The following is a 14087-nucleotide window of genomic DNA, read 5'->3' on the forward strand; positions in this document are numbered from 1 at the left end:
CCGTGCCTATTCAACAGCCTTGACCACGGGCTGGAGTAATCGCACACGGGCGTGTTACACTGGCGTGTCCCTGCCGAGCCCAAGTATAAACCTATTTGGAAAAGGCCTATTTAAACACTTGAGGAGGCACTTAGGAAGGGGGACGCAGAGGAGGAGGCAAGGAATTACTCAAGGGAAGCCGATTGGTCCATCTCAGAAGCCAGATTCATCATTAAGACTGAAGATCTCCCTTCACTTTCCATTCAGGGTTTTTGGGTTTTCTTTATGTTTTGTATTCATTATTCTTCTGAGATGTTTTCTTTTATAATTATGAACTAAACCCCCTAAATACCTAAGGGGAATGAAACCTAAGATGGATCTTGTTATTATTATCTGAATTGTATGATAAATATTTGACTTGTTCTTAATTATGTGTTCTTAATTATCGTTTTAATATTCCAGGATATTGATTCGAGTTAATGCTCTTATTCAGAGGAGGAATAGACTTTGTCTAAGAGTAAATTTTTCATAATTAAGCGGAGTTGATTGCATGCCTAGAGATAGGGTGATAAGATTTTGTCGGATTAGGGTGAAACTTAATAAGGGGATCCATAGATCGAGTTAATGCAACACTAGGTGTTAATTAGAAAGAGATTTCAATTAATCAACCTAGGGTTAGACGTTATTAGTATCAAGAGAGATAATAATATAACTTAGGGATTTCTACGGATCAAGTCAAATGAATAAATCGTCTGATTCAGAGTCAAATAACAAGTGAAGTCTAGGTAGATTTTTCCTTGGGTATTGTCTTAATCAATCGAATTTTCCCAAAAGCTGTTCCCCAATTTCTCTCTGTGCACTCTTAGTTTAGTTAATTAATTTAGATAAACAAATCCCTTAATTTTTAGGCTAGATAATAAAAAGAAAGTAATTACTAGTACTCTTGGTTCCTTTGGGTTCGACAATCCAGTCTTGCTAAATCTATACTACTGTTCATAGGCATACTTACCTTTATCGTGATAATAGTTAGTTTCAAGAATGCTTAATTATAAATTTTTAAAACCTATCGCGAATATCACGTACCAGTCATCGAGTTCCTAAGATGGTGGCAGAATATGTTACGTACACCCAAACTATTGTATCACTCGGTTTGATCCGTGCATCTCAATCATTGCAAAAAAAATCAATAGCACTTTGGCATGCCAAATGTTGCGATTGGCAAAAAATTAGGTTGAGACGCATTTTTGAATTCTAAAATCTACATATGGCATCCATACAAACTGTAGTACGAATTTATAAATTTTAGTATATGTCTAATATTTAATTTCAAATGTTGGAATAAATATGATATAACTTTAAATTTCATAAACCAACCTCCTATTCGGATTGTTGACCTAAAGCTAGCCGGATATCCTCGAGCTTGGTTGGTATACTTGTGTGTCTTACACGATTGTTCCACCTATTCAAATAATATGTTATTTCAAAATTAAAATAATGAAAAAAATCTTATGATAATGATATTATCAAACGAATTTTATCATATTACGGGTGGGAATTCATAAGAGAGTCCACTCGAGGTCGTAAAAATGGTAGTCGATACCATGCCCACTTTTGTAGAAGGAACATGCAATCCCTGATTTTAACTTTTTTTGGTTTTGTCACTCGTCACATTTCTTGGTATAATGTTACCAGCACCGTTGATCCCCAACTAAGTCATCTTGCTTCTTTCAAGTCGACTATTAGTAGTAGCCACATTAAATGTACTAGATTTTGATATTTATCTGGCAAAAGCAGATCCCCGATCAACCTCAAGATAAATGCGTGTGCGAATTGTTCTTTTTCAACGTTAGTCACAAAAGCCTCGATATATTTGAAGTTGTCCTCCAACCACCCCATCTCGATCCAACTACCTCTAAACTTGTTCGGCACTTTCCTTAGTAGTTGCTCACATGTTGCATTTTAATCTGCACTCACCACTGGCCCCGTAACGACTTCCTCATTGACCGGTAGACTGAGTTGTAAACCAACGTCATTGAGTATAATTATACACTCATAATAAGTAAGATGAAATGTGTGCGTCCCTGGTCTCTATCTTTCTACCAAAGCACTAATAAGTAAGGGATCCAATTTAGTCCCCCCTCCCCCGAGCATGCGAGCCACATATAAGAATCATGTATCTCGCAAGTGTCCATGAATGGCAACCGATGCACTCATACTTAAATTGTGTATGTATGTCTCCAAAATCCGATCTTCGAATTGAGTATATAAACATAAAAAATTAATAATTTTAACAACATAATAATTAACTAATTAAAATTAAATAATTTAACAATATTTTCTTACCATTTGTAATTGAACGTAAGAGATATGCTTGTCATCCAAACGAATAAGTTGATTTGTCATTTTACAAATATGGTTGGTGAGGTATAGCCATTGGAATTGTGACCGTTGGGGAAATGCTATTGTTGCCTTAAAAATGCGTCTTACAGGGCGCATTTTCATTTCTCTCTCCTAAAACAACGTACCTCGGTAAATATAAAAAAACATTATTTACTTAACTATTAAAAAATTCAGCATATTTCATTAATTTTCCCGCATAATAATATTATTAATATATTATAGTTCTTTAATTTGAAATTTTATAAAAAATAAAAAATAATCTAAATCTCAAATGTTGTTATAGGTAAATAATAACCACATCTCTATTACATCAAAGATTTTAGCAGACAAATGTAAATGTTATTGAAAGGATTGATTGTATATTTTTAAGAGAGTTAAAATAAAATTTTATCATTTTGATAACTTGTCTTTTTAAAATTTTAAAGGACTAAATTAAAATTTTATAATAATCGGAGTTTAAAGTGTAATTTACTATATACTCATTTAAAATAATATAAAATTTAACATTTTAGGGGTGGAGCCCCACGACCCGCGGTGACCATAATTACCAATTTTAAAGGAGGTGACAAGTTCAGGGGCCAAATGTGAAATTAAGCTAAAACAATATTACATTCCATAAGAAAAAAAAAACTGTAAAAAGAAAAAGGAAAAAGCAAACCATAATGCACAAATTCCCAGCCACTGCTAAAGCCACTGATCCATTGCCTGCCAGCTAATCTCCCAACCCAACCAACGCTCACGATCCTCCCTTGTACTTTGTCCCTCACTCACTCACACACTTCGATGTCTTGCTTTTGTTTTAGCCTCGTGATACCGATGCTTCCGCCTGCGTGGCACCCGTCCCCACCCCCACGCTTTGCCTTTGCTCTTTCTTTCTCTAAGGCGGGAAGGCAATGCCAAACCTTGCCCCCTAATTTAGTATTACAGTGAAAACAAACAAAACCAAAAGGTGTTTTTTTTCTTACACAGATTTTGTTTACAATTATACTATTCATGAATGGAAACAGTTAGTGCTTGATTTGTTTTCTTATGATGTTTTGAAACCTAACAATTATTGATCAACAAAATCGAAAAAAAAAAAAGAAAAAGAAAACGAAAGCTTGCTTACGCTGTCACTGGGAATTAGAAAAAGAAAAGCTTTGTAGTTATGTTTTCAGAGGGAAAATAAAATCTGGGTTTTCATTTTTTTTCCTGTAAAATTCAATATCTGAAAGTTTTACTTTTCTCTGTCAAATGTGTGAGACATCTCTTGTTATCTTATCTGTTGCTTAAGTTGGGAGCATATTTTTTTTGAAAAGAAAATTTTTGTTTGAAATTTGAAGATTCGATTCGTTTGAAGTTTCAGGTGAAGGAACAAAAATAAAAACGCAGTGACGAATTTATTCTTTGCGTCTTTCTTTATAAGATTTGCTCGCCAAATTTGAAGTCCTCTGGAGGGTTTTCTTGTCATTTTCGTCCAAAAAAGTTGGACACTAAAGAGAGTCCTCCAGTTTTTGAATTAGAAAAATTGAAGCTTTTTTCTTTGGTATTAGTGCAGGGTAAGTAAATTTAAGTTCCTTTGAGTTCCGTCCTGTTTTTGTAAGATGCTGAAGAAACGTGGAGCATCATTATGGGGTTTTGGATATTGGGTTATGGTGGTGGCTCTGAAGCTTTAAGATAAGCAGCAAGAACGATCCTTGTATGTGCATTTGTCTCATATTCTCTGCTTTTCTTTCTTTTTTTTTTTTTTTGCTTCCATGGCGAAAATGAGGGGTTGCATAGTCACTGTGGCTTTACTCTTGCTGCTACTTCTTTGCTTACACCAAACACCTGTAGAGTGCAAAGAAAGACTCATTAGACAACTGTCTTCTCGGCCTTCTTCAGCTACAAAGCCTCAAGAATTCAAGATTGGGTTCAAAAGGGTAATTCTCAGCATTGTGCTGGGAATTTTAACTGGATTGATTGGAGCTATTCTTTTTGCTTTATTGATCAAAATTGCTGTTCAGTACATCAATCAAACCCCATTCCTTAAAGGTCCTGTTATATTTTCTCCCAAAATATCTTCCAAGACTCTCCAATCAGCCCTTGCAAATGAAAACCAGTTGCTAGGTTCAAGCTCCAACGGGAAGTACTATAAGACGGTTCTTGATAACGGGCTCACTGTTGCAGCCAAAGTGCTTGAACCCTTTGACAGTGGTTCCCCGGAGATGCAGAGCAAGTCGGTGAAGAGAAGGATACAACAAGAACTGGAGGTTCTTGCTAGTTTGAGGCACAGGCATTTGAGGAGTTTAAGAGCTTATGTTCGTGAATCTGATAGGTTTTCTTTGGTTTATGATTATATGCCCATGGGGAGCCTTGAGGATGCAATGAATGGAGTTAGGGAAAATCACCTGGAGCTTAGATGGGATGTTAGGCTTAGGATTGCTGTTGGGGTGATTAAGGGTCTTCAATATCTTCACTTCACTTGCGTCCCTCAGATTTTGCACTACAACTTGAAGCCCACAAATGTGATGTTAGATGCTGAATTTGAACCAAGGTTGGCTGATTGTGGATTGGCTAAGCTCATGCCTAATATAGATAGGGCAACTTCTGGTTACTGTGCTCCTGAGTGTTTACAGAACTGCAGGTACTCAAAAGTATTCCGCCATTAATTAAAGCTTACTGCATCTTTTCTTCTATAAGGATTATATTTAACAGGCATCTGGTAATAGTATCTTTAGGCTTTATTAATAACCCGGAGTTCATTGCAGATGATTTTTCACTTTGGCACTAAATTTTAAACAACTGAGAGTAGAGATATATTGGTCTCATTCATAGATCTTATGGTTTTCTAGTCTTCTCCTGGAACCAGTGCTCTTTTGTTTTTTTCTGGCAAACATGTTGCAGTAAATTGGAAGCAAGATATCCCAATTGGGATTGGACTATGCTGTTGGTTTTCTATTTTTACCACGCTTCAATGTGCTTCAATGTTTTGTTACCTGAACATCATTAATTACTGATACTATTTCTAATGACGCATATTGGATTAAACCTCATGGTGGTTCTAACAAAGATGGATAATTTCACCAACAGGTATACAGATAAGAGTGATATCTTTAGCTTTGGGATGATATTGGGTGTCCTGTTGACTGGCAGATATCCCACTGATTCATTTTTCCGGGAAGCAGTGAGTGGAGGGAGTTTAGGACAGTGGCTCCGACATTTACAGCAGGCAGGGGAAGCACACGAAGCTTTAGATAAAAGTATTCTTGGGGAAGAAGTAGAGGAAGATGAGATGCTGATGGCAGTGAGAATTGCTGTTGTCTGTCTATCGGATTTGCCTGATGATAGGCCTTCCAGTGATGAGCTTGTAACCATGTTAACCCAGCTGCATAGTTTCTAATGGAAATGTAAGTATGTTGATACTTGATATATATGTTCAAGCCTTTGCATATTCTAGGAATTGGATATTTTTGGTCTATAAGTTACTTTCACTCTAACCTTTTTGCAATTTGTCAAGGACCAAACACTTTGCTCTTTGTGCAGCATTGGTTCCTTGTGTTCTGTTCAAGTCTTAGTGATTATTTTTCCATCACAAACTTGGCTTGCAGCATAGTATGCAAAGAAATTTCTGGTACATGCATTGACTATTTGATCTGATAACCATGGGAGACATCTTCATTATTGTGTTCTTAAACAACTAATCATGGTGGGGTTTTCTCAGTTGTCATTTTGTTGGGAAAACCTTTTCGAAAATCACGGATGCTTTTGCTATATCAATCAACATGTTATAGTAGTTTTTTTCATGGGTTTTTAGAGGATAGGATTGAGATTCAGCTTTTCATCACAAAGACCTCATATCTATTGTTGGTTGAAAATGTTTCCTAAGTAAACAGTATGGTCTAGTACTCAACTAATCAACTTGTTCATCATCCTGCTAAGGAATTGAACTTGTAGTTAACAAAGAAGTCTTTCGAGTTTTGCCTTCATTTTGGATTTCAAGCATATGGTTGAATAGCATTTTGGGGAAAGTACAATGAAAGGGTTTGGAGGTTAGGTAGGATATTGACTTTTCTTTGCAGTGATGAGAGCTCTAGTTGACAGATTTGCATGGCGACAGCAGTTGAAGTAGGGGAAAATAAAGTTAAAACAAACTTTTTCTATGGTTTCAGCTTCTAAATGAATCATATTTTATCTGTAATAATACTTTATGGTTTGGACTTTTGGAGGGGATGATAGCAGGCATTGGATTAGACTAGAGATTAGATGAGTGTGGAAATAGTTAGGGAAATCATTCAAAAGGGTAATATCATGCACAGGGAACTTGAAAAAAAAGCAAAAGAATGTGGTGGGGGGAAGTTAGAGACAAGGAGGTCATGCACAGGCACCTGCATGCTTCAATTGGATGATTGATATATTTACTTTTAACAGATATAAGGGATGGGATGGTATAGTGAGGCAAATCACACAGTCAAGATGTATCCCCTTACAGCTGTGTATTATATATTACTTTACACACACATACATACATATATGGATATATATGGATATATATATCCTAGTCCTTGCAGAATGCACATCTGTACACTGCCCTTCTTTTCCAAGATTAAAAAGTTTCTTAAGAGAATATTAGGCCAACAATGTGGCTCGCCTTATAGCTTTTGTAAAAGTAATTTCTTTAAAGAAAAGTAGCAAAGCTTTAATCTGCATAATTTAGAGCAATTAATTAATTGTTGTTGACGGTGCTTTTAAAAGCATAATTGATGTGCAAGTATCAAATAAGCTTTTCAATTTGTTTTGCAAAAAATTTTTGACTGGTTTGTTTTGTAAAAAAATAGTTTAACTCAATAGAAAATGTCTTTTTTTAAAATAAAAAAAAATCATTTTCAAAAAGCATAAATTAAATTTTTAAAAAAATTTATCTTTGACGTGATTTTTATATAAAAATTAATTTAAATCAGTTAAGTATTATTATATTTATAATACTTTTTTTATATTTTAATTTTTTAAAATACCTTGAAATATTTATCCAAAATATTATAAATTTTAATATTATTAAAATACATATTTGTATTTAATAATTATAATAAATAATTAATGTAATTTATTATTTTAACAAAATTGTTTAATATTACAATTTTATTTTAATTATAAAATTTAATATTAATAATATTTTTAATTTTTAAATAATATTCTTAATATTTTTATTTAAAATGTTTTATTTTAATCATAGAAATATAGTTATTAATTTATAAATATTTTAACAATAAATTTGTATATTTATTCAAATCCTTTTTAACTTGATTCATCCCTTTCAATTTCAATGTACTATATGCTTCGCTAAATTAGCATAATGTACTAAATTTCTTTTAATTAGGCCTTTAGGTTGTTTTTAGGAGAGAGAAAGTAAAAGAGTTAGGGTTTTTTTTTACTTTTTAAGGTTAAGATTTTTTTAGAGTTTTAGATTTTTTAGGGTTTAGAGTATTTTAAAAGTGTTCAGGGTTTTTGATTGAAACGGTAGAAATTTTTAGATAGTTTTTAGGTGTTGAAAATTTGATAACGCGCTTCAACATATATATATTTCATATGTCGTGACGGGATAGGGCCATCACCTGAGGAACCCATCGTGGGGAAATCTAATTTCCGGGTAATTATGTTTGACATGATTAGGGGTGGAAGTCTCACTCGGCGGCCATGATGCGGTCACAGGTTGGACTATAACCGGGGCCCAGGTGACAGTTGTTACACGGTCAAGAGGTCAAGCATTTTGGATACCCGCAAATGATACCTTATAAATACCATATATAAAATTGATGTCATAATCATACGGAAAAACTTTGGGGATTTCCATCGTAATCAACGTAAATTTTTTTCTCTATTTCCAAGTAGCTAGTATCTTTAACCTTTCATTCTTGTCCAAAGGTTGACACCGAGGTGACACAAAATGGCTCTCAGGTGGAGAGCGGATATTCCAGCACAATATAGTTCAAACTTTGGTCCACGTGGCAGTGGCTGTAGTTATTACTAGGTTGTTTAATAATGACAGTCGTTGTCGCACCGAAATAAGCATCACTTTTACTACACCACAACAACCGCTCCCTGTCTAAGAGTCCCTTTGCGTCCATCACGGTGTTGGTTTTCGAATAAGAATGAAGATTAAAGGTATCGACTGTTTGGAAACAGAGAAAAAAATTACGCCAATTCTAACGGGAAGCCTTAGAGTTTTTTCGTATGATTATGCCCTCAGACTTTTGTTTGGTATTTTTAGGGCAACATTTTCGAGTATCCGAAAAGTTTGAGCTCATTGCTGCGTAATGACGGTCAATTGGCTCCCCTGTTATACCCCGACCCATGACCGCATAACAGTCGTCAATTGAAACCTTCACGTCGACTTCCATCCTTAGCCGTAGAAAGAAAAATCAACCCATAACTGATTTTCCTAGGATAGGCTTCAGAGACAATGATCCCATCTAGGTATAATATATGAAATGTGTGTGGCTCGGAGCGATATCGCATCATCGAAGACTTTTTATTTCAGCTTCAGTACCTGTATTCGCTGCAACGGTAATCAAAGATGAGTCAGATCCATCAACATTGGTGAACTCGACGTATAACTCAATAACAACATTTTCACTTGAGATATGTGATAAAATAACCGTCTTGAGATGCATTTCACTAATCACATCGAATAGCTCATACTTATAGGGGTCACTAGAAGCAAGAAATCTACATTGCAACCTCATAATTCTTCCCTAGGTCGATCCTCTGATTTCCCTCCTAATTTTGGTCTGTAGCTCACTCATTTGAATGATACTATTGAACGCAACTCCATGGACTTTGCTCCTAAAAACACCTCCCCGACCACTGTATTACAGATTTACTGTCGTAGTATATAATGGATTTCACTCGTCGACTCATTTCAATATCGATCACGAATTGGATGAACAAACGTAAAAAAAATAAGTAGAAAGTTATCCAAATGAGTACACACAACTCTCACAACACAAGGTTCTTCTGTTTGATATTTACTTGATACGTATCTATGTTATGAAAATTACCCCCTTTTTATAAGAGAATTATGTAGGGAGAAAGAGAATACGTGCTTTGAATTTCGTTTGCGAATGTACACATTCGTTGCATATTGTATTGTGCAAATAATTTCTAGAACGCATTCAGAAGTCATATAATTTCATCACGTCTGTGCTCCTAAGAGATTTTGCGTTGTATAACGTGCTCTACAGGTATATGAAAAGGTACTTTCACTCTTAGAAGAAAGGAAATTTGGTAGAGAAAGCTCATCCAACTGGGCATTCTAAAGAGATTTTGTGAAAAGCCTGATGTTTCGAATAATTCGGACACTTTAAACACGTTTAGAATATGTTCATCACTCCTGTAGCACGCTTTCAAGGTTTTTCTTTGCAAACAGACTCTTCCCTACGGCTATAAAAGGGCTCACACATATCAAGCTTTATCATCCCTTAATCATATAATTTCTCCCCAGTCATCCCCATTCTTCCACTATAAACCATTTCTCAGTTTTAAAAATTTCGGTTGCTAAAATTATTTGGTTTACGTCCGAGGTATACTTAAGTCGTTGGTGATGCGATATAGCTTCAAGCCGCATACATTTTATATATCATGTCGAGATGGGATCATTGCCTCTGAAGCCTATCTTAGGGAAGTCAGTTATGAGTTGATTTTGCTTTCTATGGTCAAGGGTGAAAGTCGACGTGGATGTATTAATCAATAGTCGTTATGCAGTTATGGATCAAGGTATAACGGGGGAGTTAGTTGACGGCCATTACGCGATAACGAGTTCAAACTTTTTGGGTACACAAAAATGTTACCCTAAAAATACCATACAGAAGCTTGATGGCATAATCATACGAAAAAACTCTAGGGTTTCCCGTTATAATTGGCGTAATTTTTTTCTCCGTTTCCAGACAGTCGATACTTAAACCTTCCTTCTTATTTGCAGGCTAGCACCATGATGGATGCAAGAGGACTTTCAGACAGGGAGCGATTGTTGCAGTGCAGTAAAGGTGTTGCTCTTTTCGGGGCGACGACAATTTTCGTTATTAAATAACTCATTAATAACTACAACCGCTGCTGCACCGACCCAAGTTTGACCTCTACTGTGCCAGAACATTCGCTCTCCACCTGATAGCCTTTTGTGTCCACCTTGGTGTTAGCCTTCGGACAAGAATGAAAGGTTAAAGATCTTGGAAATAGAGAAAAAAATTATGTTGATTACAATGAAAATCTCTAGAGTTTTTCTGTGTGATTATAGCCTTAATCTTATGTATGGTATTTATAAGGCATCATTTGCGGTATGCAAAATGCTTGACCTCCTGACTGCGTAATAACTGTCATCAACACCCTCAGTTATACTCGAACCCGTGACCGCATCACGGCCACCGATTGGGACCTCCATCTAGTCTTCCACCGCTGGTTGTATCAAGCATTATTACCCTAAAATCAGATTTCCTCACGATGGGTTCCTCAGGTGATGATCCTATCCCGCCATGACATATGAAATGCATGTGTGCTGAGACACGTTATCACATCCCCAACCCCTCAAAACTACCTAAGGACTTACACCATTTCAGTCGAAAACCTTGAATACTATCAAAATACCCAAAAACCCTAATTCTTATCATCTGTGTAGAAAGTGCGCCCAGCTAGATACACTTTCATTTTCTCTCTCCTAAAAACGATCTATTTCAGTAATTAAATTTTAAAACGGCTCAAATGCCAAATTTAAAAAATTAGCATATTCAGCTAATTTAGCCACAAATGGACCTAAATTTTTAAATTTAAAAAGTAGAGAGATCAAACTCCTAAAAATAAAAATATAAAAATTAAATTTCAAATATACAAAAATTATAAAAATTTTGAGCAAATTATAACTTTTAAATTTATACACTATAATTTAGTCAAAAAATAAATTATTAACTCAACCAAGCATGAGTAAAAACCATACTATTTATATAAAAAAAATTGAAAAATTCAAGTAATATGGTATTTAATTATTTGACAGGGAAAAAACAAGAAGTTCCCACAGCAAGAATTCCAAAGTCTTACCATGCACCGGGAGTAGAGAAACATTCAGATTCTACATCCGAAGGCAGGGTTTTTCTAGACTCAGCTGTCAACATCGGATATGGGTATGTATTTGACATTTGTGTGTCAGTTTTTATAAGGTTTTTATTTTATTTTATTTTATGTATTTGGATGATTTTTGGAAGTTAAATTCGTATATTTGAGTGCAAGATATGAATTCTTCAAGAAAATTTTATTATATGCATTTCCCAATTCATCTAATTTTGATGTTATTTATCCGTTCTTCGATTCTCTATTATTCTTTTGTATTTTCGGGAGATATCTTTATTATTTAAATATGTATCGGATACGAATATTTTATCTTTAATCGAGTATAATATAATTTTGCAGAAGCAGAGCAAAGCAAGAGAAAAGCTGAAGAGGAGGAAACTAGACCGAGCATTAGAGTCAGTTCAACTCCACGTCCTCGGGCAGTCATATCTAGTATGGTGATTCTAAATGAAACTTACAAGACTACAAGTAAATAAAATGGAAAGAATTATTCTGTTCTTAAAACTCCAATTGCAGACAACAAACCAATCCACAAGCTAAGATCAGCAAAGATTTTGAGCCGAGGGTCAGTGTTGGGCTAACCCCTTAACCCATTTTTGAGGGTTTAAATCTATACCAACAACCGTGAGCCATTAAATTTTCCTGCTTAAACGGGTTTAAATTTGAAGCATAAGTTGCTATCTGTCGAGTTCTAAGCTGGGGTTGTTTTCACTAATCAATGACAAAATACTTGGGCGTTTTTATAGTAAAAGAAAATCTAAGCAAATGAGCTGATTGGAGAACTCTAGAGACACCACCACCTCAAACTAGATAATGTTCACCTTATCCACTCCATTTTTAAAATATCTTCCCATCAACCTTATCTACTATTCATATGCCATTAATAAATTCAGCTGGTTTTTACACTTCATTTTCGTACTTGCAGCGTCACACACGATCCCGTACCAAAAAATGCAGGCAGCCTTGAGCTTGGCACCTTCACCTCTCTCCATAGTTACAACTACAAAACCCTTTCCGCCATGTAAATCCATGCTAAAATTGCAGACTCCAAGAGGTTTCAAAGCAACACCTGTTGGACAGGATAACTCAACAGTTGATTACAGCTCCACGGCCTCGTAAGTATAACTTTACACTGACTCAACCGGCTTTTTTATTAACCAGGGTGATCATCTGTGTCCTGCATCGACTTGCTTTTTTTGTTGTTGTTGTTGCAGAGTATTTCCAGCTGAGGCATGCGATACACTTGGAGGAGAAGCCTGTGATGTTGAGATGTTCCCTGAAGTGAAGCTAAAGCCAGATCAAACACAAAGCAATAAGGGTAAGACAGGTTCAGAGCAGGTTGACAGAGAATACTTGGAGTACAACAGTCCCAAGACGTAAGATGATGATGATCTCGAATTTTGCACTTTCATTTCATTTATTTCCATTAATAATATATATATATATGATACTTGATGAATATTTCAGGGTGTTCATAGGAGAGGCTTGTGATGATCTTGGAGGAGAATTCTGTGAGCCTGAGTATCAGAAAGGAGTTCAATGATTTTACCAGATAAACCTCAAAACAGTAACTGCAAATAAATAATGGGGTGGTCACCTTCTTTGTAACCTGCATACTGCCTTGTGTTTCTTGTGTAATAGTCTAAATTTTAAGCTATTTATCAACTTTTATTTTTCCAGCAGATCAAAATGGTATTAGTCTATATATCACTAAAGGATATCTATATGGTAAAGACTATTAGTTGAGGTCCCTCGTTAGATTTTGAAGTATGTTGTTAGCTTTGAAACGGTCATAGAATCATTTGAACTTGATTTGTAGATTCATAAAAATGAATTTATTGCCTTTCCTAAATTAATCATATAACATTTTGAAAATTTGAAGATTTTCAAATTGAAATTTTAGAATTTCAAGTACCTGGAATAGGATATATGTAACTTGTATTTTTTTATATCCTTTAAAATTCAATACTCTATGAAGTCTTAGCATGTGGAGGGGTTGTACCCTCCACACCCTGTTAGGATTTTTTAGTGGAAGCTTGTTGGGTATTTTTCTTAAGAGTAAGCTCCTCTGAATTGAGCTCCCTCTCCCTCTGCTAGTTTGATCTTCTAGTTTGTCAAGATCGTTAATCAGCATCTCTGAGTTTATCACTATGGCATTAATGTTTCCACAAATGTCTTTGTTTCATGATTTAAGGAGTTTTTTTTTCCTGACAACTTCAAAGTGATTATCAACTAATCTCATTTAACTTAAACAAATGGAGATAAGCGTATATAATTTTAAATAAACGAATACGAATAAAATTTTAAAATTCTTAACAAATATAAATTGAGTATGAATAAGTTTAAAAATAAACAAAGGAACATAAATAGAAGTTCATTCATTTAAACTCGGTTCATTTATCATCCTAATTTCATAATGTCTAGATGAGTGAAACCATAATAAACTGAAGAGTTTGTATATGGTCTAATTTGGTCTCATGAACTATGATGTTCATTTATGCAAAACATTCATATCATCATTTGAATTAGACGTGTTTGAAAGTATGATTTTCAATGTATTTTAATTTGAAATTTAAATAAATAAACTTGTGCTATTTCATTGGAGCATCTATCCAATAATTGTATACTTAATTTTT

At 34.8% G+C, this 14087-nt stretch overlaps 2 protein-coding genes across 3 annotated transcripts; both read left to right on the plus strand.

Moving 5' to 3' along the window:
* Positions 1 to 3021: 3021 nt before the first annotated feature.
* LOC121228197 (inactive leucine-rich repeat receptor-like protein kinase CORYNE) lies at positions 3022 to 5974 on the plus strand. Of its 2 annotated transcripts, none has more exons than XM_041111471.1 (2): positions 3022 to 4984; positions 5494 to 5974. In XM_041111471.1, the coding sequence occupies exons 1-2, from the start codon at positions 4116 to 4118 to the stop codon at positions 5738 to 5740; spliced, it is 1116 nt and encodes a 371-aa protein (XP_040967405.1). In that variant the 5' UTR covers positions 3022 to 4115; the 3' UTR covers positions 5741 to 5974. The 2 variants fall into 2 exon arrangements, with proteins under 2 accessions (XP_040967405.1, XP_040967404.1); XM_041111470.1 differs by having other exon boundaries at positions 3030 to 4984; positions 5431 to 5974.
* Positions 5975 to 11396: 5422 nt separating this feature from the next.
* On the plus strand, positions 11397 to 13133 carry LOC121228198 (light-regulated protein, chloroplastic). Its single transcript, XM_041111472.1, has 4 exons — positions 11397 to 11504; positions 11791 to 12566; positions 12666 to 12827; positions 12919 to 13133. The coding sequence occupies exons 2-4, from the start codon at positions 12265 to 12267 to the stop codon at positions 12992 to 12994; spliced, it is 540 nt and encodes a 179-aa protein (XP_040967406.1). The 5' UTR covers positions 11397 to 11504; positions 11791 to 12264; the 3' UTR covers positions 12995 to 13133.
* The last annotated feature ends 954 nt before the right edge of the window (positions 13134 to 14087 follow it).

Source organism: Gossypium hirsutum, chromosome A04 (genome assembly GCF_007990345.1).
Source record: "Gossypium hirsutum isolate 1008001.06 chromosome A04, Gossypium_hirsutum_v2.1, whole genome shotgun sequence".
NCBI lineage: Eukaryota > Viridiplantae > Streptophyta > Magnoliopsida > Malvales > Malvaceae > Gossypium > Gossypium hirsutum.

Bases quoted from the DNA above. Each gene is read 5' to 3' on its own strand.
- LOC121228197 (XM_041111470.1), top strand. From the start codon at position 4,116: ATGGCGAAAATGAGGGGTTGCATAGTCACTGTGGCTTTACTCTTGCTG. The intron at 4,985-5,430 runs GTACTCAAAAGT...TTTCACCAACAG, and splicing joins GAGTGTTTACAGAACTGCAG to GTATACAGATAAGAGTGATA.
- LOC121228198 (XM_041111472.1), top strand. From the start codon at position 12,265: ATGTTCACCTTATCCACTCCATTTTTAAAATATCTTCCCATCAACCTT. The intron at 12,567-12,665 runs GTAAGTATAACT...TTGTTGTTGCAG, and splicing joins GATTACAGCTCCACGGCCTC to AGTATTTCCAGCTGAGGCAT. The intron at 12,828-12,918 runs GTAAGATGATGA...TGAATATTTCAG, and splicing joins GAGTACAACAGTCCCAAGAC to GGTGTTCATAGGAGAGGCTT.